The 27644-nt window shown below is 43.9% G+C and overlaps 1 protein-coding gene across 10 annotated transcripts in view; it reads right to left on the bottom strand.

Annotated features, from left to right (window-relative positions):
- LOC148901442 (protocadherin alpha-3-like) overlaps positions 1–27644 on the bottom strand; it is a 152342-nt gene that overhangs the window by 111299 nt on the left and 13399 nt on the right. Inside the window, exons 1-2 of one of the 10 annotated variants that reach the window (XM_088987252.1) lie at positions 17481–19861; positions 16899–17414 (exon numbers count right to left, since the gene is read on the bottom strand). The exons of 3 other annotated variants lie outside the window; for them this stretch is intronic. In XM_088987252.1, coding sequence (XP_088843378.1) covers positions 16899–17414; positions 17481–19241 — 2277 coding nt within the window. In that variant the 5' untranslated portion in view covers positions 19242–19861. Of the gene's footprint in view, positions 1–6211; positions 8703–9577; positions 12043–13194; positions 15667–16898; positions 19865–20817; positions 23298–23977; positions 26428–27644 lie in introns of those variants that run through there. 6 more of the 10 variants (XM_088987232.1, XM_088987190.1, XM_088987216.1 and 3 more) reach the window with 6 other exon arrangements.

Raw genomic sequence — 27644 nt, 5'->3', positions numbered from 1 at the left:
CTTCGTCCCGTTAACCAGGTTGCCGTCCGCCATCGAGACGGCTCAACTCCTGGTTAACCACGTCGTCCGTCTCCACGGGATTCCGACGGACATCGTGTCAGACCGGGGACCGCAGTTCGTGTCCAAGGTATGGAAACGTTTCTGTCGGTCCCTAGGGGCGTCGGCGAGCCTGTCGTCTGGATACCATCCCCAGACCAACGGACAGACGGAGAGGAAGAACCAGGACCTGGAGGCGGCCCTCCGGTGCGTGTGCCTCCACAACCCGGCGTCGTGGGCCCTGCACCTACCCTGGGTGGAGTACGCCCACAACTCCCTGGTCTCCGCAGCCACAGGTCGGTCCCCATTTATGTCCGCCTGTGGCTATCAGCCGCCCTTGTTTCCCACTCAGGAGGGCCAGGTGGAGGTCCCGTCTATTGAACATCACCTCAGACGGGCCCACCGAGTCTGGAAGGAGACCAGGGACGCCCTGACACGCACCGCATCCCGGAACCAGCGGGTGGCGGACCGTCACCGGAGACAGGCACCCAACTACCAGGTCGGGCAGGAGGTGTGGCTGTCGACGAGGGACCTTCGGCTGGCAGGGTCTTCAGCCAAGCTGGGCCCACGCTTCACGGGTCCTTTCCCCATCGAGGCCATCCTCAGCCCGGTCTCGGTGAGGCTCCGGCTGCCACCCACCATGAGGATCCACCCCGTTTTCGACGTTTCCCTCCTCAAGCCAGTGGAAACCTGCTCCTTAGCCCCCACGCCCACCCCCCCACCTCCCCCCCGGATGTTGGCCGACCGGTCTACACCGTGCGGGAGATACTGGACTCCAGGCGCATGGGCAGAGGAGTGCAGTACCTGGTCGACTGGGAGGGCTATGGACCGGAGGAACGACAGTGGGTCCCACGTGCCTGGATCCTCGACCCATCTCTCATCCGGGCGTTCCATGCGGCTCACCCCTCCAAACCTGGTGGGCCGCCAAGAGGCGTCCGTTGAGGGGGGGGCACTGTTACATCTCGTCGCCGTCCTGGGCGCGCCCCGCCCCTCCTGTCACCTCCTCCGCTGCTCCCGGGAGACGGCCCCTCCCATCATCACGCACCTGGGTCCCCACAGCTGATTGTCATTCCCTTGATTGTGCCTTCTGACTATATCTACCGATCGCGCTTTACAGTCACCGTCGGAGTATTCTGAAAGCTACGCTGCTACTTCCGTGCCGTCAGATCAGCTGTCACCGATCTCCCTCACTCACCTCATCCTGCTGTCATTTTTTCATGCGTGCCTCAGTAAAGACTTTTGTATACGAGTATCTGTCTCGCCGTGTATTTTGGATCCACACTGCCCGCTTTCCTTTCGTCACTCGAGCCCAGCCCTCGAGCCTCAAGTGACGTGTCAATAAAATCAGACTAGATACCCAAATCCCTGATTTAAAAACATGCAAGTTGTATTTTGGCCTCCCCGTGCTCCCTTTGAACTGAAGCGCACACACAGGGTCAAGATACTAAACTGCAAGACGTTTGCATAAAAGGCCTTCCATGATAATATCCGCACTCAACTGCCTCAACAAAAATCAAACAAACTTATCTGCACTTGCTTTACGAGACTCAACCATCGATGAGAAGGTTTCTTCAGCCGTCATCTGTACAAAAGTCACTTTTGTACAGATGACGGCTGAAGAAACCTTCTCATCGATGGACCACTCCTGTACGACTGAGAGCTTACACAGACGAGACTCAACCATGACAATCAAACACATGACCATGTTCGTGCAGTGAACTCAATACAATTTATAAAGCACTTTGACAACAGCAGGAACAATCATTTGTCTGAATGTGTTCATCCCAAAAATACATTTGGACTTTTTATTCCCACCGCAATGTAAAACTGGAAAAAATTGAAAACTCAAATGAAGAAGTGTAATCCATAAAATCTTTCAAATTTTACTCTGTGCTTTAAGACTCTAAAATTTGATTCATAATACATACACACACAGGCTTGAGCAATTACTAAAGCGTGTAGGGCTTACCTCCCCTGAGGTGTGTCTCCTGTCAGGGAGAACCAGAGTGTTGGCGTGGCTTCCCGGGACGACGGTCGACCCGATACTCATTCTGGGTCCGACTAGCATGTAACGCTTGTCTCCTGATCTGTACTGGATGCTGTGACACAGCGTGCCATCATAATTGGGGTCTTGCAGATATTTGGACGTGTACTTGGTGGATTTGGAGCACTGCATGCCGATCAGCACGATGATGCTGATGACAAAAAGGAGCGACACAGTGCCCAGAGTGACGATGAGATAGAAAGTCACATTGTCCTCCTCGTCAACTTTTGTTGCACTTTTGATGTCTGAAGCGGCAAAAGCCTCTTTGGGCTCCACAAGTTTGACAGTCACAGTAGCGGTTGCAGAAAGCGACACATTTCCGTTGTCTTTAACCAGGATGAGCAGTTGATGCTCAGCCTCATCTGTTTCCGTGAAGGATCGAAGTGTCCGGATCTGGCCGGTATAACGATCCAAAGTAAACAGACTGTGGTCGCCGACAGGCTGCAGCGAAAACAGCATCCAGCCATTATATCCGATATCGGCGTCATAGGCTCGGATTTTTGTCACCAAGTCTCCTGCTTTGAGATTGCGAGGAACTTCCTCCACCCCTTCAGCAGAACCGTTGGAGCTGACTGGATACAGGATGACCGGAGCATTGTCGTTTTGATCCAGAATGAACACCGTCACTTTCACGGTGCTGCTCAGTGGAGGACTTCCACCATCGGTGGCCACCACTTGGAATTGGAAACTTTTCAGCATTTCAAAATCAAAACTTTTTTGTGCTGATATTTCACCATTCTCACTATTAATAGTAAGAAATGAAGACAGTTTGTTCTCACTTCTCCCATCTCTGAGAATATGATATGAAACTTTAGAGTTTTCGTTATCGTCGCTATCAAAAGCTTTGACCGAAAAGATGGGGGCTCCTGCATCGTTACCCTCGGTAACATAAAAAGTATCAGGACTGGATGAAAATTCTGGACTGTTATCATTCACATCTGAAATGAAAACACTGATTGTCTTTTCAGATGAGAGCGCAGGATGACCAGAATCTTGTGCCATGACTGATATGACATAATCAGACTTTTTCTCTCTGTCCAAAGGTGATTTGGTCACGAGGGAATACATTTTATCTTGTGATGAGGGCGACAAAGCGAAAGGAACATCCTCAGCGATGGAACAAATCACTTTCCCATTGAGACCAGAGTCCAAGTCATTCACACTGATGAGCGCAACGGTCGTCCCGGGTCTGGAATCTTCGGCAATGGAACTGGAAAATGACGTCACTTCAATTTCAGGGGCATTGTCATTCACGTCGACAATCTTGATGATAACACTCTTTTCTGTTGTGAGAGGAACAGGTCCTTTATCTGATGCTTGGATTTCAATTTCAAAGATGTCATTCTCCTCATAGTCTAAAAGTCCTTTTAAAACAATCTCACCGGTATTCATGAAGATGTCAAATAAATGCAGAACATTTTGACTATTCTTACTGAAAGAAAAAAACACCTCTCCATTTGATCCTTCATCTAGGTCTGTGGCATTTACTTGGATAACAGTAGTTCCAATCAAAGCATTTTCATCGAGTGTAACAGAATAAACTTCTTTGGAGAAAACAGGTGCATTGTCATTAACATCTAACACATTGATCAAAATATTGATGTCGCCTGTTTTGGGGGGTTTACCACCATCTAATGCAGTTATTACTAACGGAAGATGACCAGTTTTCTCTTTGTCTAAAGATTTTTTAACCACCAAGATGGGAATTTTGCCATCTTTTCCTTTATCTTTAACTTCCAGACGAAAATTGTCATTGTCATTTAGTTTATATTGCTGAACAGCAAACAGGCCACTGTCTCCATCCTTTGCAGCCAGAAGTTGAAATTTTGCTCCAGCCAACACTGACTCTGAAATATCCAGTGTAGTTTCTTCCTCTGGAAAACTGGGAGCATGATCGTTTACATCCAGCACCTCCACCCCTACATAGTGGACCTCTAGTGGGTTTTCAAGCACGGTTTTTAAATTGATCAAACACGTACTGCTTTGCGCACACTCCTGTTCCCTGTCGATCTTTCTGCTGACATAAAGGAGGCCGTCGGTCTGACTCACATGAAAAAGAGGCGCAGCACTACTGGAAACAATACGGTACTTTCGCCCTTTCAGCATGTTTTTATCCAATCCGAGATCTTTTGCGGCATTCCCAACTACAGTTCCTTCTTCGACCTCCTCGAAGATCGAGTATCTTAGTTGCGCCGAAGCCACGCTGCACAAAAGCACCGCCGCCAAGCAGCGTTTCGCCCATTGCTGCGCACTTCTTTGTTCCATGGTGACACTGAAAATCATCACCGGTCCGTTCTCAGAAAATCTGATGCACGCAAACAAAATACAAATGTGTAGTCCGTGAGCATATTCATCCACTAAGCCATCGAGTTTGGAAACCAGGACGGCGATCCAAGTGCCACCGAAGGGACAGACACGTCGATTGTGACAGCGCGAATGATAAACAGGCGGTGGACACGAACAAACCTTCACAAGATGAAGTCACGTGAACATTCAATGGGAATGTGTCCTTACACTGACATCTACAGATCAAAATACACATTACAGGTTGCGCGATGTTGTAAAGAGTTAATTGCAGGCAAAGCAAAGTACCGAATTACATACACCACATCTGTTCAAATACCGCAGCTATTCTCCACAACACCGGACCCGAAGGCAGCAAAGACATCTTTATCAACTGTGTGTATGTTTTATTTTTACGAGGCTACTTGTTTCCTATGTGATATATGCATGACAAAACTTGAAAATATACCCAACATTGATAGTCTGAGATCCATGACGAGGAAAGTTGCTCATCCTTATTCCTTCTCACAAGCTTCGAAAGAGGCCAATGTATCACACCATAGTTATCTTAGATACATATTTTCACTATCATTTGCATGTAACTGTTTTTGCTCCCATTCATGTCTGATAAGAGTCAATGCTTTTACACAATACCTAGCCTATGCAACCATTTTTCAGCCTAATAGACAGTGGCAACAGTAATGTCATGGCAAAACCTAAAACTTACTTTCAAAATTTCTGTCATTTATAACAGAGATAAAAAACGCATTTTAGGACAATTTTCGACTCGACATTTCTGTTCAAATTGAAACTCAACTAATCGCAAAATTTCTATAATTTAAAGAAAGACGATAACCCTGCCTTAATAATGGATTAATTCTCCACAAAAAAAAGATGTCCAAACAGATGAATAATCCAATGTATATGCCAAATAAACAGGAAGTTGACAATAAAAGTAATGACGCATATCTGCAAAGGTGTGCAATAATAACCAGAGAGTGATTTTTGTATTAATTTTGTCAATATATACAGGTACCCCCGAAACTCTAGTACCTGCCCAGACGTGTCTCTTTTGATAGTGAGCACCAAGAGCTTGGCATGGTTGATGAGAAGGATTTTATCGGGAATTAAACAAAACTCATCATTTATGTGACCTTTGGATCATCCACAATCATGTGTTGTGCAAATATGCTACATCTGACAACACTGAAGAAAATTGGGTGCATTTAATTTATTTGGCATTATTTCCCCTGGATCCATTGACATTTTTTTTCCTTCTATATTCAATAACCGTTTTTTCCCGTTTTGACTTACTAATGTGTGTGGTCATGTGATATTGAAAGAGTTGATGCCTATTTCTCTGCAAAGCATATTCTCTGCAATACAGTGAATATATTCATCAGTTCCCCTCTTTAAATAAATGAGTCATTATCAAAGTCTGTCCTGCTCTTCTCATAAAGGTATAAGGAGTAAGAATTGGCATGACTTCAGCGGCACATTGATTTTTATAGGTAGACTACTGTTGTATCAAAAATCAGTTTCGATGTATAGGTTTTTTATTTTGTGTCCCCACTTGATGAAAACAAATGAATTGAACTCCACACACCCTGTTTTCAGTACTGATATAGCAATAACCTCTTCGAGAGCTAAAAGAGACACTGATGTCTGATGAAACGCAATCTATTTGAATTCACACACAACTAAAACAAGATAAGCAGCATTATAAAGTCAACACTTTGGCAGCGCCAGAATAGATAAAATTGTTTACAATTCGGTGGAGCAACTTCTCTATTTTAACGGCATATATATTCATATTTAGAACAAATGTAATACCTCCATGAATCTTACCTGCCCGGAAGTGTGCCTCCTGTCAGGGAGTACCAGCGTGTTGGCGTGGCTGCCCGGGACTACGGTGGACCCGATACTCATTCTGGGTCCAACTAGCATGTAGCGCTTGTCTCCTGATCTGTACTGGATGCTGTGACACAACGTGCCATCATAGTTGGCATCTTGCAGATATTTGGAAGTGTACTCAGTGGATTTGGAGCACTGCATGGCGATCAGCACGATGATGCTGATGACAAAAAGCAGCGACACCGAGCCCAGAATGATGATGAGATACAAAGTCACATTGTCCTCCTCGTCCACTTTTGCTGCACGTTTGACGTCAGAAGCTGCAAAAGCCTCTTTGGGCTCCACAAGCTTGACAGTCACGGTAGCAGTTGCTGAAAGTGAAACGTTGCCGTTGTCTTTGACCAGGATGAGCAGTCGATGCTCTGCCTCGTCCGTTTCCGTGACGGAGCGAAGGGTTCGGATCTGGCCGGTGTAGCGATCCAAAGTAAACAGACTGTGGTCGCTGACAGGCTGCAGCGAAAACAGCAACCAGCCATTAAATCCAATATCGGCGTCATAGGCTCGGATTTTGGTCACCAAGTCTCCTGCTTTGAGATTTCGGGGAACTTCCTCCACCCCTTTGGCAGAACCGTTGGAGCTGACTGGATACAAGATGACCGGAGCATTGTCGTTCTGATCCAGAATGAAAACCTTCACTGTCACGTTGCTGCTCAGTGGAGGACTTCCACCATCTGTGGCCACCACTTGAAATTGGAAACTTTTCAGAGTCTCAAAGTCAAAACTTTTTTGTGATGATATTTCACCATTCTCACTATTGATAGTGAGAAATGAAGACAGTTTGTTATCACTTCTTCCATCTCTGAGAATGTGATACAAAACGTTGGAATTTTCGTTCTCATCGCAATCAAAAGCTTTGACAGAAAAAATGGGTGCCCCTGCACTGTTGCCCTCGGTAACATAAAAAGTGTAAGGACTGGATGAAAATTCTGGCCTGTTATCGTTCACGTCTGAAATGAATACACTGATTGTCTTTTCAGATGAGAGCGCAGGTTGACCAGAATCTTGTGCAATGACGGATATGACATATTCAGACTTTTTCTCTCTGTCCAAAGGTGATTTGGTCACAAGGGAATAAATTTTGTCTTGAGATGAGGGCGACAAAGCGAAAGGAACTTCCTCAGAGATGGAGCAAATAACTTTCCCATTGAGACCAGAGTCCAAGTCGTTCACATTGATGAGCGCAACGGTCGTCCCGGGTCTAGAATCTTCAGGAATGGAACTGGAAAATGATGTCACTTCAATTTCAGGGGCATTGTCATTAACATCCATAATCTTGATGATGACACTCTTTTCTGTTGTTAGAGGAACAGATCCTTTATCTGATGCTTGGATTTCAATTTCAAAGATGTCCTTCTCCTCGTAGTCTAAAAGGCCATTAACAATAATTTCACCTGTTGTTTTTCCTATATCAAACAAAGTCAAAATATTTATATTCATACTGTTGCTGAAAGAATAAACCACCTCTCCATTTAGGCCTTCATCTAAATCAGTGGCATTTAGTTGTATAATAGTCGTTCCAATCGAAACATTTTCATCGAGTGACACAGAATAAACTTCTTTGGAGAAAACAGGTGCATTATCATTAACATCAAGCACATTTATCAAAATATTCATTTCACCCGTTTTGGCAGGTTTTCCTCCGTCTACTGCAGTTAACACTAACGTTAGACACCATGTAGTCTCCCGGTCTAAAGATTTTTTTACCACAAGTGTGGGAATTTTGCCATCTTTTCCTCGATCTTTGACTTCCAAACGGAAATATTTATTTTCACTGAGTTTATATTGTTGAACTGAAAACAGACCACTGTCTATGTCATGGGCAGCCTTCATCTGAAATCTTGTTCCAGGCAACACTGACTCAGAAATATCCAACTTTGTTCCTTCTTCAGGAAAACTGGGTGCATGATCATTTACATCAAGCACTTCCACCTCAGCATAGTAGACCTCTAGTGGGTTTTCAAGCACGGTTTTTAAATTGATCAAACACGTCCTGCTTTGCGGGCACTCATGTTCCCTGTCGATCTTTCTGCTGACATAAAGAAGACCGTCGGTCTGACTCACATGAAAAAGAGGAGCAGTACTACTGGAAACAATACGGTACTTGCGCTCCTTCAGCACGTTTCTATCCAATCCGAGATCCTTTGCGGCATTCCCAACCACAGTTCCTTCATCAACGTCCTCTGAGATCGAGTATCTTAGTTGCGCCGAAGCCACGCTGCACAAAAGCACCGCAGCCAAGTAGCGTCTCGCCCATTGCTGCGCGCCTCTGTGTTCCATGGTGACATTGAAAATCATCACCGGTCCGTTCTCAGAAAATCAGCACGTGTGAAAACGAAATACAAATGTGTAGTCCATGAGAATATTCGACCACAAAGCCATCGAGTTTGGAAACTATAGGACACCAAGTGCCACCGAAACAACAGACACGTCGATTGTGACAGTGTTAATGTTAAACAGGCGGCGGATCCGAACAACCCTTCACAAGATGAAGTCACGTGAACATTCAGTGGGTACGTGTACTTACACTGACACCTAGAGATCAAAAACTATAATACATAAGGGGTGAAGACGTGCTGAGCGTCCACAGCAAATTCCGACTCACGCCAAATCCGTGCAAATCCACGAATTATTTCTGAAGCAGCAAAGAGGTAATTCATTTCAGAAGCAAACTGAATACCCTCTCACCCATACACTCGCACAAATGATGTATTTTTACAAAGTTATTTCTTGCTGCTTTTCAGAAGAAAACACTGCTGGTAAAACGCACCCGGTACTGATGATCTGAGATGGGTAACAAGGAAAGTTGCCCAACCACATTCCAAAGACATGAACCGTGGTTGTAACTATTTTTGACAGTTTGTTTATTTTATTTCATTTTACTAATGCGTTTCTTATAATAGCAAAGGTTTTCACGGAAGCAAAGCACACTGAAGAATATTTCAGCACCATAGACAGAGTCAGTGGAAATTCCGGGGCTCCCTCCACATTCAACAAGGAAAAACCAAACAATCCATTGTCAGGCCTTTCAAAATCAGGCAATGGAGTAATGATGTTAATAATAATAATAATAATAATAATAATAATAATAATAATAATAATAATAATAATAATAATAATAATAATAATAATAATAAACCGTGCCCAAAGAGATGAATAACTTATTTTTATAAATATAAAAGAAGAAGGTTGCTATGAGAGGTACTCATAAAATCGTCTGTCTAACGATGAGGACATAAGCCATTATATAGAGTGGCTGACTCCTTTGCTAATTTTGTGATTGAAAATAGATGGTTATCCTACCTCCCCTGAAGTGTGCCTCCGGTCAGGGAGTACCAGAGTGTTGGCGTGGCTTCCTGGGACGACGGTCGACCCGATGCTCATTCTGGGTCCGACTAGCATGTAGCGCTTGTCTCCTGATCTGTACTGGATGCTGTGACACAGCGTGCCATCGTAATTGGCGTCTTGCAGATATTTGGAACTGTACTCGGTGGATTTTGAGCACTGCATGGCAATCAGCACTATAATGCTGATGACAAAAAGGAGTGACACCGAGCCCAAGGTGACGATGAGATAAAAAGTCACATTGTCCTCCTCGTCCACATTTGCTGCACTTTTGACGTCTGAGGCGGCAAAAGCCTCTTTGGGCTCCACAAGTTTGACAGTCATTGTAGCCGTTGCAGAGAGCGACACATTGCCATTGTCTTTGACCAGGATGAACAGTCGATGCTCAGCCTCATCCGTCTCCGTGAAGGAGCGAAGTGTTCGGATCTGCCCTGTGTAGCGATCCAAAGTAAATAGACTGTGATCAGCAACCTTCTGCAATGAAAACAGCAACCAGCCGTTATATCCGATATCGGCGTCATAGGCTCGGATTTTGGCCACCAAGTCTCCTGCTTTGAGATTGCGGGGAACTTCCTCCACCCCTTTGGCAGAACCATTGGAGCTGACCGGATACAGGATGACCGGCGTATTGTCGTTCAGATCCAAGATGAACACCTTCACTGTCACGTTGCTGCTCAGTGGAGGACTTCCACCATCGGTGGCCACCACTTGGAATTGGAAATTCTTCACAGTCTCAAAGTCAAAACTTTTTAGTGCTGACACTTCCCCTGTTTCACGATTAACATTCAAAAAGGAGGAGAACAAACGCTCCCTGCCTCTATTTCTTAAGAGGTGATACTCAATTATTGCGTTGCTCCCTTCATCATAGTCACGAGCTGTCACCACTTCAATAGGATTGCCAGGAGTGTTGTTTTCATGAATGTAAAATACATACATGCTGCGAGAGAATTTGGGACTGTTGTCATTTACATCAGAAACGGTAATTTCTATCGTTTTTTCTGAGGATAAAGATGGGTCGCCTTCATCCATGGCTATAATTTTGACGCTAAAATGTGCCTGGTGTTCTCTATCCAACGGTTGTTTTGTAACCAGAGAATACATATTGTTCTGTAATGATGGGGACAGTCTGAAGGGAACATCTGGGCTTGTATGACACACAACTTTCCCATTCAGACCAGAATCTAAATCTTTAACACTTATTAAAGCAACTGTGGTCCCTGCTTTTGCATCTTCCGGCAACGCGTTGGAAAATGACGTCACGTCAATATCGGGAGCGTTGTCATTAATGTCAACAATGTGGATGATGACACTTTTGTCCGTCGACAGTGTCGCCACTGCTTTATCTGAAGCCTGTATATCGATCTCGTACTTGTTGCACTGTTCAAAATCTATCGGACCTGCCACAGTCACCGCCCCTGTCACGTGATTTAAATGAAAACAGGCTCGCGTGCGAGAGTCCACATCGTTGCCAAAAGAATAAATCACCTCACCATTTGAGCCTTCGTCTAAATCTGTTGCGTTTACTCGCACCACAATCGTCCCGAGAGGAGAATTTTCATTTAAATACGCGACGTGAGACTCCTGAGTGAAAACCGGGGGGTTGTCATTGACGTCAGACACCTCCACTATTATTGTCATGTTGCCGGACAGTGGAGGTTTACCCCCATCGGTGGCCGTTAAAAATAAGACATGAGTCTTGACGGATTCTCTGTCCAGGGATTTTTGAAGAACCAAAGTTAGCGTTTTACGATCCTCGCCTCTATCTTTCACCTCCAAACGGAAGTGCTCGTTGGGGGTGATCTTGTAGTGTTGCACGGACAGGGCTCCCGTGTCTCCGTCACGCGCAGCCTGCAGTTGAAACCTCGCCCCCGGGAGCGCAGATTCGAACACCTCCAAAGTCTTTTCCTGCTCCGGAAAGCTCGGGGCGTGGTCGTTTATGTCCGCAACCTCCACCGCGACATAGTGTACCTCCAGTGGGTTTTCCAGGACGGTTTTTAACTCGATCACACAAACCTTGCTGCGGTCACACAATTGCTCTCTGTCAATGTTTCCGTTCACATACAAGATGCCGTCATCACGATTGACGCGAAAGAGGGGCTCAGCAGTGCGGCGCACAATTCGATAGGCTCTGTCTTTCAGCGTGGCCCTGTCGAGACCCAAATCCTTCGCGATATTCCCAACAGCAGTACCTTCCTTTACTTCCTCCGAGATCGAGTATCTCATTTGTCCTGACACGCGGCTGAAAATCAGAAGCATCAAGCAGGAACCCCACATTGTCTGATGTCCTCTTTGTTCCATCATGTCTCGAGAAGATAAAATGCGTGCCACAAAATGAAACGCATCCAAATAAGCATCCAGCTACTATTTGAAACGCCAGCGTCCCATCAGCAGCCCCTCAAGAAGAAAGCATTCGTCTGATCGCCACTACCCGGTAAAACATGCAGTTAACACCGGGAGGGAAAATGTTTTGTCTGCATTCGAGTGGAATGCGAGGCCGTTTTTTTTTGTTCAGTGGCGTACCCACGCTCTTTCTCGTTTTCGGCATTTTACTGGCACCAAGTGATACCGATTGGCACAGCACTGAATCCTAATTTATGATAAAGCAAATTATTTGACCGTTCTGAAAAATGAGAATACAATTTCAGTTTCACGGTCAGAGTCTGTATCTCGATGACAGTACATTTTTAAATCAGCTCGATATTCGACTGGCAACGTTGTTCGTTTTAAATCAGTTTTCTGACCAAATGACAAAAACGTTGCAAACATGTAAACACATTTATACAAAGAAACGTAAAGATAATCACAAGTTCAAAACAACATTTTCTTTTATAGATACTCAATTTGGAACATAGCCAAATGAAGCTTTTCTCAATTTTAAAATAATCCACAAGCAGTTTTTTTCCAGTCAGTCTCCCTTAAACTGATTTTTTTTCTGGGTGAATAGTACGTGAGCATACGTCTTTGTTCTTCATATGGTGAATCAGACTGATATTTACATGGCGCTGCAAATATTTTCTTATTGCATTATTTTTGTTCCTTTTTTATTTTTACCGACCGAACTACTCATATTGGCGTTTATTGATTTTAATATCATAAAATATAATCTTATTCGTTTGAATTAACAAAAACCTATGTTTTTTTTTGACAAAAGAATCAAGTATTATATTTTAAGCGAATTACGTATGTACAACAACCACACAGTGATCAACTGGTGAAGCTGGTCCGTCTCAGAGTGTAGAAGTGCAGGATTGTATTTGAGCCCTGGCCTTCCTGTGTGGAATTTGCTTATTATCTCCCTGCCCGCGTGAGTTTCTTTGTGTACTGACTTCTCTTCCCAAATTCCCAAAACATGCATGGCACTCAAAATTGCCCTTCAATATGATAGTGAGTGAAATTTGTTGTTTGTCGTGTGATTAACTGGCAACTGGTTCAGAATGTCCCTTGCCTACTACTATTGATTGTGTAATTTTACTCCTATTTTCACTCAGAGTCCATGCACATACAGCAGTTTAATCAATGGATGTGAAAATGGTTGCAGGGGAAATCATTTAATAATCTAATATCTCAAATCTTACCTCCCCTGATGTGTGTCTTCTGTCAGGGAGCACCAGAGTGTTGGCCTGGCTTCCCGGGACGATGGCGGAACCAATGCTCATTCTGGGTCCGACTAGCATGTAGCGCTTGTCTCCTGATCTGTACTGGATGCTATGACACAGCGTGCCATCATAATTGGGGTCTTGCAGATACTTGGACGTGTACTTGGATTTAGAGCACTGCATGGCGATCAGCACAATGATGCTGATGACAAAAAGAAGTGACACTGAGCCCAAAGTGATGATGAGATAGAAAGTCACATTGTCCTCCTCGTCCACTTTTGCTGCACTTTTGATGTCAGAAGCTGCAAAAGCCTCCTTGGGCACCACAAGTTTGACAGTCACGGTGGCCGTTGCAGAGAGCGACACGTTGCCATTGTCTTTGACCAGGATGAGCAGGCGATGCTCAGCCTCGTCTGTCTCCGTGAAGGAGCGAAGGGTTCGGATCTGGCCGGTGTAGCGATCCAAAGTAAACAGACTGTGGTCACCGACCTGCTGCAATGAAAACAGCAGCCAGCCATTGTATCCGATATCAGCGTCATAGGCTCGGACTTTGGTCACCAAATCTCCTGCTTTGAGATTGCGGGGAACTTCCTCCACCCCTTCAGCAGAACCGTTGGAGCTGACCGGATACAAGATGACCGGCGCGTTGTCATTCTGATCCAGGATGAACACCTTCACTGTCACGTTGCTGCTCAGTGGAGGACTTCCACCATCGGTGGCCACCACTTGAAACTGGAAACTTTTCAGTGTCTCAAAGTCAAAGCTTTTCAGTGCCGTCACTTCGCCTGTGTCTGGGTTGATGTTTATAAATGACAACAATTTAATTTCTTTTGTTGCATCTCTGATAATCTGATAAGAAATTCGAGCATTGGCCGCTTCATCCTTGTCAGAAGCTTTTACAGAAAAAACAGGGGCTCCAAGTATGTTTTCAGCAATAAAAAAAGTATAAGGGTTTGATGAAAATGTTGGACTGTTATCATTTACATCTGCAACAACAACAGTTATGGTCTTTTCCGTTGAAAAGACTGGCTCATTTGAGTCCTTCGCCACGATGGCGACCACATATTGAGAAACATGCTCCCGATCTAATCTGGATGTTGTGACTACAGAGTACATGTTAACTTGTAAAGATGGTGATAAAGTAAAAGGAACATTTTGTTTGATGGCACATACAACTTTGCCATTAATTCCAGAGTCTAAGTCACTGACACTCATCAGAGCCACAGTGGTTCCTATTTTTGCATCCTCCTTAATGGAGTTTGAAAATGAAGTCACCTCTATTTTGGGGGCGTTATCATTGACATCAATGACGGTTATCAAGACACTCTTATCAGCTGTCAAAGGAACTAGGCCCTTATCAGAGGCATGTATATCAATTACATAGCTTTTGCTTTCCTCAAAATCAAGGTGGCCAATCACTTTAATTTCACCGGTGTTTAAGTCGATACTGAAAATGTCTCTTAATTTGAAGTCCACCTCCTTACCGAATGAATAGACAATTTCCCCATTTGTGCCCTGGTCCAAATCTGTCGCGTTCACCTGAATCACAAGTGTGTCCACTGGAACATTTTCCTTCAAGGAGGCAGAGTAAACCTCCTTGTCAAAAACGGGAGAGTTATCGTTCACATCGAGCACATCCACGATTATTTCTATGGAGCCTGACTTTGGGGGTTTCCCCCCGTCAAGTGCTGTAAGGCGCAGACGGTGTCTGCCAGTTGTCTCTCTGTCTAACTGCTTGAGCAGGACTAAAAATGGAACTTTACGATTCTCGCCTCTATCCTTCACCTCAACGCGAAAATAGTCATTTTGATTAAGCTTGTATTGTTGAACGGAAAACTGTCCCGCATCGGGGTCTCGAGCCGCTTGGAGTTGGAACCGAGCCCCCGGCATAGCCGACTCCGATATGTCAAAGTTTTTTTCTTTTTCTAGAAAAACAGGTGAATGATCGTTGATGTCTACTATTTCCACCGCAACGTAGTGCACCTCCAGTGGATGTTCAAGCACCGTTTTCAGGTTGATCACACATGGACTGACGCGTTCACACGCCTCTTCTCTGTCTATCCTCCTCACCACATACAGGATCCCATCGTCCTGGTTCACTTGGAAAATGGGCTCATCTGTGCCAGCCACGATGCGGTATCCTCGCCCTTTCAGTGCGCCCTTATCCAACCCCAAATCCTTCGCTATGTTCCCGATCACAGATCCCTCTGGAACCTCTTCTGAGATGGAATATCTGAGCTGTGCACACGTGCCATTGAACAAAATGAGCATAAAAGACAACCAGCAGCGTCGCTCCCTCCTACCTCCGCCTCGCCTTTGTTCCATGCCGTGGAAAATACAATTCTCCTTCAGATTTCCGACGTCCTGAAACTGGTGCTGAATTAGCCACGAAAAAAAACACAAAACACTAACCAGTCACATCAATGAGCTATGAGAATAAAATCAGCAATTTACTAATCACGCCACGACACACCGAGCAGGAGCGGCTGAGAAATAATCAAAAAGAGTCAGTCGGGTTAGAAAATGGACCGTGACGTCAGGTTGTGCTTCACACGAAGGAATATTGTGCTATACTGACCCCTACTGTCGACTGAACGGAACATATAAACATCGAAACGGTCCAAATTAGCACGTGAAGCAAACAAAAGGGGAAGATTGAAATGATTTGTTTTCCAACTAAATACCCAAGTCACGTCTGTTAAAAAATAATACAGCGGAAGTCGATGTAAAAAACAAGACACAGGCACACACACGGGCAATACGTTTGTAGAAAATGTTTGATATTCTCTGAAATTAATATACAATAGTAACAATATAATATGTTGGCACGCATAGACATGCAGGAGGTGAGAGAAGAGAAAATTAAGTGTAAATTACAAGAAAAAGCACATTTAAAGTACATGGGGAACAGTTTAATGAAATAGCCATTGAATTTATGAACAACTTCGATGTAACCTCGATAACCATGAGGCAGCATGTATCAAAAATGTTTTGTTTTTTTCAAAAATGTAGCCTATATTGTGTACGACTAAATATACATTTCAGTAATACAGCATAACATGCTGATGGGAAATAAACTTCTTCAAGAAACCCATTTGCATTCATGCCATCGCATAGCAATTTTACAACACACATTCCCGATATGGGAAGAAGCATAAAATCACTTTTCTTTTCCCAGAGTTTATAGCAACACCACAAGCAAGGAACCAATGCCATTAAAAGCATCGATGTATCCATTTTCTAAGGCAGAGTAAACCTGTAACTGGTTGCCAGACAATTGTAGGGTACACACACACATAAGTATGTCCGTCTTGGGGTCTGGAGGGCCACTGTCCGTCCCGCCTTCTTTTGCCAGCTGTCCCGACTGTATCATACCTGATTCAGATGATTAGATCATTAAGTAGCTCTGAAGCACAATTAGAAGGATTAGGATTATTTAAATCAGGTGTGTTGCACCGGGAAGAGCTGGTTAAAACGACAGGACAGTCACCCTTGAGAACCGAGTTTGGACACTGCTGAAAGAGACGAATAGCCATCCCTGTTCCCCCTTATCTTGGGGCAATTTATAGTATGACATTCACCTGCTATTCATGTTTTTGGAGACATGGGTGGAAATCGGATCATCATGAAAACATCCACGCAGGCACAGGAATTAACAACACTTATTAATAAAGCTTTCTTACCTCCCCAGAGGTTTGTCTCCTGTCAGGGAGCACCAGAGTGTTGGCGTGGCTGCCTGGGACTACGGTCGACCCAATGCTCATTCTGGGTCCGACAAGCATGTAGCGCTTGTCTCCTGATCTGTACTGGATGCTATGACACAGTGTGCCATCATAATTGGGGTCTTGCAGATATTTGGAAGTGTACTCAGTGGATTTGGAGAACTGCATGGCGATCAGTACGATGATGCTGATGACGAAAAGCAGCGAAACTGAGCTCAGAGTGATGATGAGATAGAAAGTCACATTGTCCTCCTCGTCCACTTTTGCTGCACTTTGGACGTCAGAAGCTGCAAAAGCCTCTTTGGGCTCAACAAGTTTGACAGTTACAGTAGCTGTTGCCGAAAGTGAAACATTGCCGTTGTCTTTGACCAGGATAAGCAGGCGATGCTCAGTCTCGTCCGTCTCCGTGAAGGAGCGAAGTGTTCGGATCTGGCCGGTATAGCGATCCAAAGTAAACAGACTGTGGTCGCCGACTTGCTGCAAAGAAAACAGCAACCAGCCATTATATCCGATATCAGCGTCATAGGCTCGGACTTTCATTACCAAGTCTCCTGCTTTGAGATTGCGGGGAACTTCCTCCACCCCTTCGGCAGAACCGTTGGAGCTGACCGGATACAGGATGACCGGAGCATTGTCATTCTGATCCAGGATGAACACCTTCACTGTCACGTTGCTGCTCAGTGGAGGACTTCCACCATCGGTGGCCACCACTTGGAATTGGAAACTTTTCACCGTCTCAAAGTCAAAACTTTTCAGTGCCAGAATAACTCCTGTTTCAGAATCAATATTGAGAAATGACGCGTGCCCATTTTCTTTTGCTGGGTTCCTCAAAATGTGATGAGAAATGACTGCATTTTCACCTTCATCATGATCAAATGCCTTTACGCAAAATATAGAATCCCCTGGGTTATTATTTTCAAGAATGTAGAACGTGTAAGGACTCTGCAAAAATTCTGGGCTGTTGTCGTTTGCATCAGATACAACAACACTGATCATCTGTTTGGAGGTAAGCGCTGGTTCGCCTGAATCTTGAGCCAATATCGTTATATCGTACACCGATTTTTGCTCCCTGTCAAGCTGGGACTTTGTAACTACAGCAAACATGTTATTCTGCATAGATGCGGTTAACATAAAAGGAGACTCTTCAGAAACATGAAGTATTGCTTTGCCATTCAGGTCAGAGTCTAAATCCTTAACACTGATGAGAGCGACTGTTGTCCCAGGTCTCGAGTCTTCGGAAACGGCACGGGACAAAGAAGTGACCTCAATCTCTGGATGATTATCATTCATATCAATAATTTTAATAAACACACTTTTATGTGTTTTAAATGGAATGTTTCCTTTATCTGATGCCTGGATGTCAATATCATAACTGTCTTGCTCCTCATAATCAACGTTACCCTTGACAATAATTTCCCCAGTGACATAATCAATGTCAAATAATTGCGTGATTTTTTCTTTGACGTCACTCCCAAACGAATAAACAACCTTCCCGTTCGAGGCAAAATCAGAATCCGTTGCATTCACTTGAATGACAGTCGTGCCCACCGGGACGTTCTCTGGCAGAGTCGCAGAATAAACCTCTTTTGTGAATACCGGCATGTTGTCATTCACGTCCAGCACCTCGATGAGGATTTCAACCGAGCCTGTTTTTGGGGGGGTACCCCCATCCACGCCTGTCAGCACCAGTTTGTGATTGCGTTTGCTCTCTCTGTCAAGCTGCCTCTGCAACTGCAAAATTGGCGTTTTGCCGTCTCGGCCTCGGTCTTTCACCTCCAAGCGGAAGTGGTCGTTTGGACTGAGTTTGTACTGTTGCACCGAGTTGAGCCCACCGTCCGGGTCATGTGCATTCTGCAGCGGGTATTTCGCACCCGGTAAAGTGGACTCTGATATGTCCAGTCTTTTTGTCTTCTCTGGGAACGTGGGGGTGTGGTCGTTTATATCAATTATTTCCACGGTGATATAATGCACCTCTAGTGGGTTGTCCAGTACGGTTTTGAGATTAATCAGGCACGCGTTACTCTCCTTACAAACCTCCTCTCGGTCAATTTTACGGTTTGAATAAAGGGCGCCGTCGTCCTCAATTACCTTAAAGAGGCGTTCATGGGAGTTGGACATAATGCGGAATCCCCTCTGTTTTATTGAAGCCAGGCTCAGTCCTAAATCCTTTGCAATATTCCCAACAAATGTGCCTTCGTTTAGCTCTTCAGATATGGAATATCTGTGCTGTGCTGAAGCAGAATGGGCGCATAAAAACAAGGCCAAGACGAGCACGGGCTGGCGCTCCCGTCCTCTTTGTTCCATGTTGAGAGACACAAATAAAGATCCAAAAATGTCCGAAATGTCCTCGCCTTTCGAGTATATTTTCGTCGTGGCAAACTGCAATATAACGGCCTCCGCAACCCCCTTTGCGCTGTTAAATTAAACAAAACACAAATGTACTAACAAACATGACAGGATAAACGCGGTCCGTCCAAGTGTGTCAGCTACATGCTGTCTAATGACAAATCGAATGGGCGACCTCAGCCGTTTGCGTCAATGTTAAATGCCTGATGTGGTAGCATACTGCCACCCAGTGAACGTTTGGAGGACAGGTATCACATTTGATTTTCACCTCCAAAGACAACCAAGATTTCCTGCAAATGCTGACCCGCGCTTGCTGATATATTGAGCTCCACAAATTCAAATAAAATAAAAAGACTTCCATAAACTTCTAGAACTCAACATCGTGTATTAAGTTGCAATGTGATAAAATATCAAGAGATTTAGAGATATGTGTCATATTTTGGTGAACGAGGCATAATTTTCTTTGGGGATCTGAAAACTGTTTGAAAAAGAGCTGTCTGATCACTCAGTGCTCAATTTCCATTGAGCGTATGTGATCAGTTTCTCACGATGAGCCCACAACCATGCAGTTGATGGACCATATAGTCCGAAAATAACCCATGGCACTTTTGTCCACGACAAAATAACCTGACTCTGATTGATTATATGAAATCAAATTATAATACATTATACAAACACGTCAACCAAACATTGGAATCCACACTCATAATGATGCTTGGAATCATGCAAACATATGCTCTGCATCATTTTAAGTGATAATATACGAGACCAAAATCACAAAAAGCCAGATACAATGTACTACACTGAATCGTGGTGCTTTCAAGGCATGGCTAAAATGAGGTGATTCCCGCCACGTTTGGTCATCGACATGTGGAAACAAGAACGAAGAATTCCAGCACCAGTGACAGGAACGTTGTCATGCATTCAGCGTAATTTGCAGGAACCAAACCACCTTCCCTTATTTTAAGGTATCGTCTGCATCTTTGTTCGCTATGACCCCTTAATCTTAATTTTACTCCATTAGAGATTGTCAATATCCAATATGGGTGCCTACCATTTATTTAGAATGAAGAGATTGGAGTCATGTGTGGTGTCATTCAGCAGTATATGAGAAGTAAACTTTGGATCACATAAATTCCATCATTGGGTGAACATCTTGAGTCCCACTATTGCCTTAAAGTTACAACCAGTGTAAGAGACACTCTGTATTTAGCTGTTACCTATGGACAGTAAAGTGCAAATGATGGAGTTGTCATTTATGGTACACACCATCATGTTTTTGTTGTCTTATTTTCACTGTTAAAGTGAAAAAACAGATCAACTTTCGTTTAGTTATTGGAATAACAAGTAACAAAATAAGTTTAAAAATTAAAACAACAAAGGTAATGGATCGTTTCTTCCAAGCAAGATATTTTTACGTGAAACCCCATGTGGAAATGCATAATTACTGCATGTCTACAACGAATCTTAAAACTGTCTATCAACAGACGAAAAAAAAAAAAAACTCGTAGATATGATTGATAAGACAATTTACCTCCCCTGAAGTGTGTCTCCTGTCAGGGAGCACCAAAGTGTTTGCATGGCTGCCCGGGACGACGGTCGAACCGATGCTCATTCTGGGTCCAACGAGCATGTAGCGCTTGTCTCCTGATCTATACTGGATGCTGTGACACAGCGTGCCATCATAATTGGCATCTTGCAGATATTTCGAAGTGTACTCTGTGGATTTGGAGCACTGCATGGCGATCAGCACGATTATGCTGATGACAAAAAGGAGCGACACCAATCCCAGAGTGATGATGAGATAGAAAGTCACATTGTCGTCCTCGTCCACTTTTGCTGCACTGTTGACGTCAGAAGCTGCAAAAGCCTCTTTAGGCTCCACAAGCTTGATTGTCACAGTAGCTGTTGCTGAAAGTGAAACATTGCCGTTGTCTTTGACCATAATGAGCAGTCGATTTTCAGCCTCGTCCGTTTCTGTGCAGGAGCGAAGTGTTCGGATCTGGCCGGTGTAGCGATCCAAAGTAAACAGACTGTGGTCACCGACCTGCTGCAATGAAAACAGCAGCCAGCCATTGTATCCGATATCAGCGTCATAGGCTCGGACTTTGGTCACCAAATCTCCTGCTTTGAGATTGCGGGGAACTTCCTCCACTCCTTCGGCAGATCCATTGGAGCTGACCGGATACAAGATGACCGGAGCGTTGTCATTCTGATCCAGGATGAACACCTTCACTGTCATGTTGCTGCTCAGTGGAGGACTTCCACCATCAGTGGCCACCACTTGGAATTGGAAACTTTTCAGCGTCTCAAAGTCAAAACTTTTTAAAGCTGCCACATCTCCATTTTCAGAATTTATATTTAGAAAAGATATTATGGTGTTATCCTTCTCAGTTCGAGCTATTTTGTATTGAATAACCGCATTTTCATTCACATCATTATCAATTGCTTTTAAGGAGAATACTGATGCTCCTGCGATGTTGTTTTCTAACAGGTAAAAATTAAACGAGCTTTGTTCAAAACATGGATTATTGTCATTCACATCAGATATCTCAATGTCAATTGTCCTAGAACTAGACAAAGAAGGATTTCCGCAATCAGTAGCTTGAATTGTTATTTGATATTTAGAAACTTCTTCACGATCCAAGAATCCCTTTGTAACAACTGAATACATGTTCTCCTTATAGGAAGGTTTTAATTGAAAAGGGACACGATTGGTAATATGCAAAATGATTTTACCATTTTCACCAGAGTCTTTATCCTGAACACTAATGAGAGAAATAACCGTACCGGGCTTTGAGTCCTCTAAAATTTTATTTGACAGTGACGTCACTTCAATGACAGGTGGATTATCATTAACATCTTTGATTTTGACAACCACACGACACCTGCTTGTCAGTGGTGGTGTTCCTTTATCGGAGGCCTCGATTTCTATTTTGTAAATCTCTGATTCTTCGTAATTCACCGGCCCTTTCAACGTAATTTGGCCACTAAATTTATCGATTTCAAAAATATCAGACACTTTGCTTGCCAAAGTCTTACTAAGGTCATATTCTATTTCACCATTTGTACTTTCATCTGGATCTGTGGCGCTCACTTGTGCTACAATTCTACCACCTGGCACATTTTCGTATATTTCAACATTGTAAGTGTCCTGACTAAAAATGGGTCGATTATCATTTATGTCAAGTACAATAACAGATACATTAAGTGTACCTGACCTTTGAGGTTTCCCTCCATCTATTGCAGTAACAAATAGGAAGTGCTTATTTTTGTGTTCTCTGTCTAATGACCTCTTCAAAACTAAAAACGCTATTTTTTCATCGTCACTTTGAACAATATCAAGTTCAAAATGTTCATTGGGTGTTAGCGTGTACGTGCGCACCGAGTTAATTCCAGCATCCGGATCACTGGCTGCCTGCAGCTGGAATCGTGTTCCTGGTGATGAATGTTCAGCTATTTCAAAAATTTGTTTCTTTTGGGAAAAAGCAGGACTGTGATCATTCACATCTGTTATTTCCACCACTAGATAATGCACCTCGAGGGGATTCTCAACCAAGATCTTGAGCTCGATCAGGCAGGCGCCGCTCCCCTGACAAAGCTCCTCCCGGTCAATTTTGCGTCGAACCTGCAGGGCGCCATTGTCTGCGTTGACCACGAAATATGCGTCCACGGCTCCTGACACCACCCTGAAACGTCTGTCACTCAGGGAGCTTCTCTCCAGTCCGAGATCTTTTGCAACATTGCCCACAACAGCTGCAATCGCCATTTCCTCGGGAATAGAGTAGCGCAGCTCAGCCAAAGCCCACTCCCCGAAAAACAACAGCAGAGTGGAATATAGAAGAAAGCACAATAACCTCCTTGTTTCCCGTCCTCGCTCCCCTTTCATTGTTATATTAACAAGACGAGTGCTCCACACACAGATAAAAAAGCAAACAAACAAAATAGTTCCAGCGACAGGGGAAATCTCACCAGAAATCAAACCGTACTACTCAGAGTCGCGGAACAAATGAAAGCTGCAAACAAAAGCCGGGAGGAGGACCCCCTTGTTCGTTCCCTTAATGGTGTCACAGCGACATCTGCAGGATACTATAAATACTTTCATTCATTAAATAATTTCACCAAACGATGTAACTTTATTCATCCAGCAAACGAAAGAAGAAAAATCGTTAGTAAAAAAAAAACAACAAGTAATTACTGTGGGAGACAGATTCAGTCTTCAATGGTGGTTGCTATTAAAATAAGAAGCGTGACTTTAAAATAGCTGTACTCGTGAAAACTAGACAAGTCAAGTTAATGGTTTGCTCTTTTCCTCGAGCGAAAGAATCCAGTCGACATTTCAGCACCATGGAGAGCAACACGACCCTCTCCTGACTTCGCCTAGCCGACTTAAAATGGTTTTTAAATTGTATTTCTTCAGATTTAGGAAACTCTTTTTGGGATCAAGAGAGATGTAAATACGACTACCGCTTGGCAAGGAGATGATTTCCAACACTGGATATCGGCAGTCCAACCCAAGGTAATGGCAGACTGAATGTTCATTTGTTACAGGAAAGGAGGAACTGTATTGAATGATTGTTAAAAGATTAACACATCAATGATAGGTATCGCCACACGCATCGGATACGAGACTAACATCTCAATCAACAATGCAGTACACAGCCATCAAAGATTATTGTTTTTCAGATTCTTACCTCCCCGGAAGTGAGTCTCCTGTCAGGGAGCACCAGAGTGTTGGCGTGGCTGCCCGGTACAACCGTCGACCCAATGCTCATTCTGGGTCCGACAAGCATGTAGCGCTTGTCTCCTGATCTGTACTGGATGCTGTGACACAGTGTGCCATCATAATTGGGGTCTTGCAGATATTTGGACGTATACTCAGTGGATTTGGAGCACTGCATGGCAATCAGTACAATGATGCTGATGACAAAAAACAGTGACACCGATCCCAAAGTGATGATGAGATAGAATGTCACATTGTCCTCTTCATCCACTTTTGCTGCACTTTTGACGTCGGAAGCTGCAAAAGCCTCTTTGGGTTCCACAAGTTTGACAGTTACGGTGGCCGTTGCCGAGAGCGACACATTGCCGTTATCTTTGACCAGGATGAGCAGTCGATGCTCAGCCTCGTCCGTCTCCGTGAAGGAGCGAAGGGTTCGAATCTGGCCGGTGTAGCGATCCAAAGTAAACATACTGTGATCTGTGACCTGCTGTAATGAAAACAGCAACCAGCCGTTGTATCCAATATCGGCATCATAGGCTCGGATTTTGGTCACCAAGTCTCCTGCTTTGAGATTGCGGGGAACTTCCTCCACCCCTTCAGCAGAACCGTTGGAACTGACTGGATACAGAATGACCGGAGCGTTGTCGTTCTGATCCAGAATAAACACCTTCACTGTCACATTGCTGCTCAGTGGAGGACTTCCACAATCTGTGGCCACCACTTGGAATTGGAAACTTTTCAGCGTCTCAAAGTCAAAGCTTTTTTGTGCAGTAATCTGCCCATTCTCTGAATTTATATGTAGAAACGATGTGACATCATTTTCAATCCCCGTTCTAATCATATGGTAAGAAATAGCAGCATTTACATTCACGTCCTTATCTGTTGCGCTAACAGAAAACACTGACTTTCCAGCAATATTATTTTCTGAAAGGTAAAAGTTCAGTGGATACTGGTGAAAATGTGGTTTATTATCATTCACATCTGATATTTGAATGCTTAATGTTTGCCGAGTAGACAAGGGGGGTTCACCACAGTCCGTGGCGGTGATGTGTATTTTGTACTGTGACACTTCCTCTCTATCCAAATACTCCTTGGTGATGACTGAGTAAATATTTTCCTTGAAAGAAGGTGTTAATTCAAATGGCACATCATTGATAATCTGTGAAATAATTTTTCCATTCATATCAGAGTCTTTATCCATGACACTAATAAGGGAAATCACTGTCCCGGGTTTGGTGTCTTCAGACACTTTGCTTGACAAGGATGTGACTTCTATTTCAGGAGGGTTATCATTGACATCTTTGATTTTAACAATAATTCGACACCTCCCAGTTAGTGGGGGCTGCCCTTTGTCAGATGCATGAATATCAAGTCTATAAATTTCAGAGTCTTCAAAATCAACAGGCCCTTTCAACTTAATGAGCCCACTTATCTTGTCTAATTCAAACATGTCTTTTGCATTTTGCAATGTTTTTCCCAGGCTATATTCTATCTCACCATTTGTTCCTTCATCGGGATCTGTTGCATTTACCCTTATAATGCTTACGCCAATTGGCACATTCTCTTTTATTTCCACAGTATAAAGGTCTTGATTAAACGTTGGGCGATTATCATTTGAATCAAGAACAATAAGTGTTACATTTAGTATGCTTGATGTTGGTGGTTTCCCTCCGTCAACTGCAGTTACTAATAGCAAATGCTTCGTATTTTGTTCTCTGTCCAAAGGCCTTTTAAGGACTAAAAATGGTATTTTCTCCTCGTCATTGCTGCTTATATCCAGTTCAAAATGTTCATTAGCCGTTAAAGTGTATGTGCGCACCGAGTTGGTCCCAGCATCTGGATCACGGGCTGCGAGCAGCTGAAAACGCGTCCCAGGAGACGAATGCTCGGCTATTTCAAATACCTGCTCTTCGACTGAAAAGCTTGGCGAGTGATCGTTCACGTCAGTAATTTCCACCACGACGTGATGCATTTCCAGAGGGTTTTCAAGAAGAATTTTCAGCTCCGCGACACACGCTGCACTGCCTTCACATAGCGCCTCTCTGTCGATTTTCCTACGGACGACCAATGCACCACTTTCCGGTCTGACTTGGAAAACAGTCTCCTTCGTCCCAGACACCACGCGAAATTGTCGATCTACCAGAGAATATTTATCCAGACCAAGATCCTTGGCAACATTTCCGACCACAGTTCCCTCTTTTACTTCCTCTGGAACAGAGTAACGAAGTTCAGCCCCAGATCGTTCTCCCAAATAAAAATGTAGGGACAAAACAAAAGCCAGCCAGCGGCCGCAACCTGTTCCAGTCCCCATCGCTCCAACACAAATTAAAGACACTAACTCCTTTCTTCTTTTATGAACAATATGCCGTCCCTTTCACTGCGATGAAAATATATATCTCTCGGTGGAAAGTACGTGCAACCTCCCGGTTCAAGTGTCTGTTTTAAATAAAGAGCGGTGGCAAACAAAGGATATTCCAAGGGAGGGACTGCGTCCGTCTTGCGCTTGCTGATCTCACAGTGACACCAAGGGGGAAGGGATGTGACTGCAGCGATTCATATCATGGCATAACCCGTAAAATATGTCTTTATTGCCACCAATCAAATGTATGTAAGCACATTCGTTTTAGTGCAACAGACAACGGGTTACACGACATCAGAAGGCAACCTCCACAACAGTTTAAGTCGCACCACAAATTGTTGTTTGTGTTTTTTAGCCTTCCCCGTTTTAATGCACAATTTAGAAAGTCCCCGCTCTGGATCTCTGTGTGGAGTTTGCGTGTTCTCCCCGGGCCCGCGTGAGCTTTTTCAGGGTCCCCCGGCTTCCTCATACACTCCAAAAACATGCAAGTAGGGCAGATGGAAAAATCTAAAATGTCCCAAGGTGTAAGTGGGAGCGCAATGGTGCTTTGTCTCTCTGTGCCCTGTAATTTGACTGGCAACCAATTCATGGTGTCGCCCGCCCAGTGCCCGAAGATGGCTGGGATCGGCTCCAACACCCACCATCGTGAGGATGAAGTGGTCCGGAAGATTAATGAATGAATGAATGAATGAATTTAGAAATCCCACATTAAATTGCATAAATTCAGTGAATGTCGTCAGGGATAAACGTTGGTGACATTTTATTTTGCTGTGGCTTTCCAATGATAAATGTTGACAAAAAATATTTTTGCTTTTAATTCATAGAGTGTTTTAAGAGTTGCACATTGTGCAAACAAACTGCAATGTAAGTGTGACCATGGAAGCCAATCAATTTTTATTTCTACTATAGTGAGAACAACCAACAACAGTCAAACACTAAATGTATGCCGCTACACCAAGTTTCTCAAATGGCTAATAGTTGTTCACGGCAGCGAGGTTGTAAACCTCCCAAATTAAAATGTAAGTCTTTTCCATCAGAGCAAAGTGTATTTATATACTTTTTTTAAATGCAAATTGAATAGGTCATTTGCTCCATGAGTGCACAGTAAGCCATGAAAAGCTTATTTCAGAAGGTTAGAATATAGAAGATGATCAAGCTCCCATGTCTATGTTGGCAAACGTTTTTAATATGAAGAGGGATATTCTTGAATGCAGTCCATTTCAGGCATATCACATTCAGTCCATGGAAGGGAAAAACAATATATACACTAGTTTGGGGT

This window comes from Hippocampus bargibanti, linkage group LG02, assembly GCF_051943395.1.
Source record: "Hippocampus bargibanti isolate YZ-2025 linkage group LG02, ASM5194339v1, whole genome shotgun sequence".
NCBI lineage: Eukaryota > Metazoa > Chordata > Actinopteri > Syngnathiformes > Syngnathidae > Hippocampus > Hippocampus bargibanti.
This window is presented reverse-complemented; position numbering and strand designations above follow the sequence as displayed.